Source organism: Carassius gibelio, chromosome A5, assembly GCF_023724105.1.
Source record: "Carassius gibelio isolate Cgi1373 ecotype wild population from Czech Republic chromosome A5, carGib1.2-hapl.c, whole genome shotgun sequence".
Classification (NCBI taxonomy): Eukaryota; Metazoa; Chordata; class Actinopteri; order Cypriniformes; family Cyprinidae; genus Carassius; species Carassius gibelio.
The window spans coordinates 8,098,333-8,105,907 of NC_068375.1; the positions used below are offsets into that span (position 1 = coordinate 8,098,333).

General features: G+C 39.8%; 1 protein-coding gene across 2 annotated transcripts; it reads right to left on the reverse strand.

Moving 5' to 3' along the window:
* Window positions 1-100: 100 nt before the first annotated feature.
* Window positions 101-6,549, reverse strand: LOC127991364 (eukaryotic translation initiation factor 4E-1B). Of its 2 annotated transcripts, none has more exons than XM_052591571.1 (7): window positions 6,501-6,549; window positions 6,199-6,290; window positions 6,011-6,106; window positions 1,915-1,978; window positions 1,538-1,651; window positions 1,196-1,335; window positions 101-462 (listed from the first exon to the last, which is right to left on the reverse strand). In XM_052591571.1, exons 1-7 carry the CDS (start codon window positions 6,522-6,524, stop codon window positions 348-350), a joined length of 645 nt encoding a protein of 214 aa, XP_052447531.1. In that variant the 5' UTR covers window positions 6,525-6,549; the 3' UTR covers window positions 101-347. The 2 variants fall into 2 exon arrangements, with proteins under 2 accessions (XP_052447531.1, XP_052447532.1); XM_052591572.1 differs by having other exon boundaries at window positions 6,449-6,521.
* Between the last annotated feature and the right edge of the window lie 1,026 nt (window positions 6,550-7,575).

A 7,575-nucleotide genomic window follows, 5' to 3' on the forward strand; every position in this document is an offset into this window, starting at 1 on the left:
AATCTATACAAGTGGACTCCTCTGGAAAGCTGTGCGGTATGTTTTTTTAATAGAAAGCCAAAGCATTTTCCCTTCACACATGCATGAAGCCAGAGAAACATTTGCAAAAGTAGCCCAAGTTTTAATTTTCAAAGAAAAACAGGTCTTCGCATTTTAGACACACCCCTTCAACAGCACAAAACATACAACTCAAGCTCAATTTACAAAGTCTTGCATTTTATCAAGGTGAATTTAAATGCCACACATGTGAAGTAACAAAAAAAATTATAATTTGAATGCAAGGTTATTAATCTCTTCTCAATAGAAACATCCAGGCTCCCGAAACGGCATCAAACTAAAGCCCACTTTTACACGACAAACTTGTTTTTGGTTATGGAGTTGCTCTTAGTTGCAGTGTCCGCATGGGCTTGGTATCCAATGACAAGTTTCTGCGGGAGCCCCAGACTTTCTTTATACTTCTTACTGAAAGGGAAGTAATATGAGAGAAGTGAGCAACAAATAGTCTACGATTTTGGAAAATCACCAAAAAAAAAAAAAAACCTTTCCAAACATCTCATCTCATTGGCTGCAGATAGATCAAGTTCAAGTTACTGATGCTTTGGTGGAGAACAGCCAGAAAAATCTGCATTACGCTGACAAATGTTCACTCCTGATTTCTGAGGTCTGAAAGTCTGAGCAATAACAATCCCCCATCTGCTCTTACTGTTAAACAATGAGGATAAAACTTTTATTTTTATTACAAAACAAATCATGTGTTCGCTGCATAAATTCAACCTTGCGGTTGTAGAACATATCCTAGCAGCAGAGGCCTGCAGACTGTTCCCCGTCCATCTGATCTGATGGATAATTAGCTTCATTAGGTTGCCAGGCACAAATTCCCTTTTTCACCATCATTAATGTTTACAGCACCATGAGAGGTCAAATGCTTACATCTGGCTCTGCCTGACTTCATTTAAAAGATGCTGAAGTCTAAAATCAAACACCACCACATAATATAATACTATGATATAACCAAACATCTTTTGAATGAACTCTGGCAAGTTTAGAATCTGCAGTTCAGCAAAAAATTTTAAACTATTTATACGGTTAAAGTTTAGTTCAAATGTAATTTGAAATATAAATGAAAAAAAGAAAGAGCACGTTAGCCTTTTTACAGCTATTGTTTAGGTTTACATAAAACTCAAAGCATGCTTACCCAATGTATGTCACGGTCTCGCAGTTCTCAGCATTGGAGGTCCAGATGGCAATTTTGTCCCCTTTGGCACGGATATTGATTACACTTCCACAGATATCCCGACTGAAGGAGCCAAAGCCCTCTCCGATGAGACACAACAGCTGCCACGAGAACAAACATGTATTCAGCATCATCTTTATTTGGCTGTAGTTTAAGCAACCTTCCTTTACATGAAGCAGGGGTAAATATGTATTGTGTATTCATACAATAAGTAGTTTGCATAGAAAGATGAGAACGATGTGAATTTTGACAAGAGACAAATTAAATCCAAAAGGTTAAAAGCCAGCAAGTATATTTTCTGACCGTTTCCAGCCAAAAATGGTCAAGCTCTGTGTGTCTGTGATGCTTGGCGAGAGTGATCAACCAGCGGCCACCACATTTATTACTCCTGTCTTCCCACATGGGCTCGATGCCGTCCTGTAAAGGAACAAAGAAAATGCAAGTGTAATGTGAATTGTCCATAGGCTAATTACAGCTTTTGATGTTAAGTCCAATTTGATGCAGCCCCAGCACATTAACAGAACTAAATTTAGACCGCTATGTGTACTGCGAACAATACTTCAGTCATTAACAGGACAGTTATACACAATATTAAAATAAAATGTTAAGAGTATTACACAATACACAAGATAAATAAACAGACAAAAAAAGTTAAAATATGCAGAAAGTGATGTCTTGACCTTGAACATGGAGTAGTCACAGCCAGAGGAGAGTTTGCTTGGCGGCTGGATGTTGTGGTACAATCTGAAACGGTTGAATCAATAAAACATTCTGAAGACGAAATCGACAAATCCTTTAATATATAGAGGAATTTAAAAACCGTGGTCTGTCAAGTGTGAAGTCAGGCCTTCGGAGTTAGAACTATGATCACAATTCGATTTACATTTTTGGAAAATGTAATAGTGATGAAACCTGGGATTTTTAAGCGCTCTGGGTTTGCTGTGGTTGTTTGTGGGATGCATAACTTGATCAAAGAGTCATTTTATGATCGTTATGATTGCGATTTAAACTGAGGTTTGGTAAAGTCATTTAATCTCATATTACTGTTGTTCAAACATCCAGGCAGACAAAAAGATCATAAAAGTACACATTCTTCTAGCAGTCGCTTTCGCAATAAATGCATACATGTATAATAATGTGGCAATAAAGATTGGATTAAAGAAAGTATACAAAAAATAACATACCTTATTATTGTATAATAATGCTAAAATGCATGAGGTAACAGTATGTGCGAACTCATCAGGCATCAGTTTTATATTTGAGAAAAATATAAATAAATTAAGAGTTCAAACCAACCAAGTCCCGTTCGCTATAGTGATGAAGGGCAAGGTCACGGAGAAGTTCCATTTCAGCATCAAAGGGGCAAAGATACTATCACTGTCAGAACAGCCAGTGAAAAGCTTGGGCAAGGTTTTTGACAGCAGTCTCAGAGACTCCTCATCAGTCCAGTCAACCTGCCAGGAGCTGGGCAGCTGGTTAAGTGCAATAGACCATTCTGGCCTCCCCGACAAGTTTAAAGCATGGATTTACCAACATGGTGTCCTGCCAAGAATACTCTGGCCGCTACTTGTGTATGAGGTTCCCATTTCTCCAGTGGAGACCTTGGAAAGAAAGGTCAGCAGCTGTCTCAGGAGATGGTTAGGGTTGCCCAGGAGCTTCAGCAACATTGCCATCTATGGAAACGCCACGATGCTCCGGTTGCCTCTGAAATCCCTGGAAGAGGAGTTTAAAGTGACTCGGGCACACGAGGTTGTGATGTATAGAGACTCCAATGACCCAAAGGTGGCCCAGGCAGGAGTGCTGGTGAAGACAGGGAGAAAGTGGAGAGCCCAAGCCGCTGTGCTGGATGCACAGGCACGTCTTCGGCACAAAGAGCTTGTGGGAGTGGTGGACCAAGGCAGAGCAGGCTTGGGGATGTTCCCAACATCTCCTTGACAAAGAATTGAAGGGGAAGGAGAAACGCAGCCGATTACAGGAAGAGGTCAGGACAAGGTGGGAGCAGGCCATGGACCGCAAGGTGACCTGGACGGAGCTCTGGCAAAGCGAGCCACAACGCATAGCCTTCCTGATTCGGGCAGTGTACGACGTCCTGCCAAGCCCAGCAAACCTCTGTACGTGGGGAAAAGCAGACACACCAACTTGCCAACTGTGCCCAGCTCGGGGAACACTGGAGCACATTCTGAGTTCCTGCCCAACAGCGCTCGGCCAGGGTCGGTACACTTGACCTCACAACCAGGTGCTGAAATCTATTGCAGACACCACCAGCAAAGAGATCAGCAAAGCGGTCAAGGGAGCAACACCAATTGCTCAATCGCATTTGTTAGGGCAGGAGAACAGCCACAAGCAGAGAGGAAGGCACCAGCAGGGATTCTGGCATCAGCCAAGGACTGGAAACTCTCTGTGGATTTGGAGAAGCAGCTGAAATTCCCCAAGTACACTGTCAGCACAACTATGAGGCCAGATATCATTCTAGTCTCAGAGAGCACCAAGAGCATAATCATCATGGAGCTGACTGTGCCATGGGAGGACCGTTTGGGAGAAGCCCACGAAAGAAAGGTGACCAAATATGAACATCTGGTCACAGACTGCAGAGCACAGGGCTGGAAGGTGAGATGCATGCCTATCGAGGTTGGCTGCAGAGGATTTGTGGGGCGCTCCCTTCACAAAGCCTTTACTGCGCTGGGCATTACAGGAACAACAAGGAGCAGGGCCATTAAGGACATCACCGACGCAGCAGAGAAAGCCTCGAGATGGCTCTGGATCCGCTTCCTGAACACAAGTCATGGTCTGGTCAGCCGCGGCTGGGTCGCCTGGGCGAGGGTGTCTGATGTGTCCGAGGACCTCAGGTAACATCACTGATGATGTGTTCAGGTGCATCTGAAGATGTGTTTCAAGAACAAGGATTACCACAGAAACAAGCTAAAAACGAAATAATTTTTATTGTAATACTATATTGTAGTATTGTATTGTAAATTGCGGATTATCGGTTAAACCGGACTGTTGAACTTTATTATTTTTTCTAAGGGATATCAAAACCAAATCATTGTTTTAATACTGAGCTAAAGATTTGATTTTAAAGGGTCCTAATCACCAAACATGTGAACATGCAAAATCAGAGCAGGGGTTAGGACACTGAAATTTATAATTGCCATGAAGAAAACGGTGATGAATTTCCAGTGCTGTGCCGGTCAGCACAATTTTGTAACAAACTCAGTGTGTAAATTGTAATTGAATAATTTTTAACAGAGCATTAATTGGCTATCGGCTAAAAGTAGTTGATAAATATTGGCATGTTGGAAAAAATCCAATATTGTGCATCCCTAGTACTTATTAATAATGAGCTTCTCCTTTGTTGGTACTGATCAGTTTTCAATCAGTGTCAACAATCATGTCTTGTTAAATTTAGCGATCTTTTTATTGACAGGTTTTTTTTGCCCCTTTTTCCAATCTCTCCTCAAAATATAACCTGCCAAGATCACACCTTTTTAGATATTTTCAGGTTCGTCATCTAATACAAAATCATAGTCCCACATATCCATCCATTCCTCCCAGTACAGGATTGGATACAATTTTAAACATTCGGATTTGGCAGTGGATATATCAGAGGAAACCTGGAATAATGCATTATTTAGAGTGAATGGAACAACTTCCTGTACTCGCTTGGGTTTAATACAGTTCAAGGTCCTCCACAGACTTCATTACAGCAAGGTTAGGCTGTCCAAGATATAAGCAAATGTAACTGATACATGTGAGCGATGTCACTCTGCTAAAGCGGACCTTGCTCATATGTTCTGGGCTTGTCCCATACTGCTGGATTACTGGACAGCTATATTTAAAATTTTTGTCTGAGGCATATGTTAAGGTTATCAGGCCTAGTTTTGAGATGGCCATCTTTGGAGTACCTGTACAAGGTGTGGTCATGTCCAAATATTGTCAAGAGGCATGCGCTTTTGCATGTCTTTTGGCTCGGAGAAGAATATTACTTGATTGGAAATCAAATAAACCACCTTTAGTTTCACTTTGGCTTAGTGATGTGATGCGGTTTTTGAAATTGGAGAAAATTAAATTCTCTTAGAGGATCCACTAAAAGTTTTTATTCAGTATGGACTCCAATGAGTTCATATTTTGAAAAGGACGTAACTCTTCCCCCAAACTAAAACTAATATTTTTATTAAAAGGCCAGTGCAAATTGGAACGGATAACGCAATCCAACACAATGGGCTAACAATGATGCCAATTATTTTCTCACTGTTTGTAATACAAGAACTTCGAAATACTGTTTTTATTTTTTTAAATCTTTTTTTTATATACATTTATATATTTTTTTGTTATTATTTATTTTCTATGTTCATTGGGTGGGTTGTGGGAAAGTGAAAAATTTTATTTAAAAAAAGGACCATTGTTAACCCTTTCTGTATGTGATGCACCACTTTGTTCTTCCTTCAATAAAAAAAAATATATATAAAGAATGATTTCTGAAATATTAACAGTTACTAAAACAGAAATAATGCACTGATGAGCATGAGCATAGAAACTTTATATTTTAAAAATAATCACATTCGTACCCATCTCAAACTTTTGAATGGAAGTGTTTGTCAGTTTAAATAAATCAAGTTAACTACAGCCTAAACGATTTAAACATTTAAAAAATATCCAGGCAGGGTTGGAAACATTGTAATCTGGAACAATCTGTTGTGTGGATTTTAATATGAATCTTCAACTGTTCTTCTAATGAATAAACTCTTTCCCAGCTGTTTATGATGAAGACAAACTCACGCCCAGAAGTCCTCAGCGGTGTCGAACTTGGTGATGAGCCTTAGATTGTCTTGCCACATTTTGCTCTTATCATTTTTGTAGAACCAAAGACCCCATCTGCACACAAACAACACGCGGGGAAGAGCAGAGTGAGCGACAGGCCACAGATAGAGGAGAGGAGAGGAGTGACGTCAGCAGATTCAGCGCACCTGTTTTGTAAAGGGTGTTTCATATAAGGGACCTTCAAAATGTGCGTTTCGAATTTCTGCTTTTCCACCCTCTTCCTCGTCACTTTGTCAATCTGGTAAAATGTAAAATAAATGATTGGCGTGGCACAGCCGCACCGTTGTCATGCTTCTCGGACGCCGTTCAACTTTTGGTCAACTTTTTGCGTCATTAAATAAACACAAGTTTTCTAGCTTATTGCAGGTAAAAGTAAACAAACGTTATTAGACTGACATGCGTGTGCATGGTGAAATGAGAGCTCTAATCACGGACACAGCATGCTCACCAGCTGTACAGCGCACGACGCCATGGCACTCCTGTAGCGCGCGAGAGAGAGGCGAGCTCGCCCAGCGCGCGCATTTATAACTTCAGAGCGACCTGTAAATTAGGATACAAACTTAACGATCACTCTTTCGAAACAGCAAAAAAAAATTATATATATATATATATATATATATATATATATATATATATATATATATATATATATATATATATATATATATATATATATATTTCGCATCTAGTGCTTTTCCAAACCTTGACTGGGTTCAAAAGTGATGGGAGTAGGATTTTGGTATTGCACATTCTAGTAAAGAACCTGCTTGTGCTTTGACCTCAACATGTGCACTTCTGTTTCAAATACATGTATAACAAAACCAACAAAAATGGTTTTAAGTCAGTTATTTCTATCTTTTTGCAGTAGTGTGTCTTAGGAAATATCACTTTACATTTCCAAACATTCCTTTGCCATTAGTTGTAATAATGCAGTGAGATTTCTGAATGTAGCCAGTGCTGCACACAGAGATCTGATGTCAGCATCATCATCATCATCATCATCATCATCTGCGATAACATGAAGAAACTGAGACAGACTTTGGCCACATCAAGAAACCTCCCTGCAAAGCTGAAAAACAGCAAACTCACCAGACAAAAGCTGTTTTAAACAAAGTATTGTCACATCAAATGTTGATTTGATTTAGCTAATTGAAGTTAATTGCTAAATAAAATCTATTAATGACATTATTTTTAAAAGCATCCTCACTTTAAACCACTTAAAGTGCCTAAAACTTCTCACAGTAGCCTACTGGAGCTTTGCAGGAAGGTTTCTTGAAGCATTTTGGAGACATTGGCACAGTTCTTCTGGATTGAGTCTGTCTCAGTTTGTTCTGTTTCTTCATGTAATCTCAGACAGACTGGATGAGACTGAGATCAGATCTCTGTGTGCAGCACTGGTTTAAGAATCAGTGACTCAATGGTTTGATATGTTAAAGTCATATATAATTTTTATAACGTCCTGTGCAGTATATTCATCTCACCTCCAGAGGTCTCTGTCACCAGTTAATTGAAATGGACTTTTA

Coding starts and splice junctions, on each gene's coding strand:
- LOC127991364 (XM_052591571.1), bottom strand. CDS start 6,524: ATGGCGTCGTGCGCTGTACAGCTG. Junction 6,291..6,500: donor CGTCGTGCGCTGTACAGCTG/GTGAGCATGCTG, acceptor ACATTTTACCAG/ATTGACAAAGTGACGAGGAA. Junction 1,979..6,010: donor ACCGCTGAGGACTTCTGGGC/GTGAGTTTGTCT, acceptor CAACCGTTTCAG/ATTGTACCACAACATCCAGC.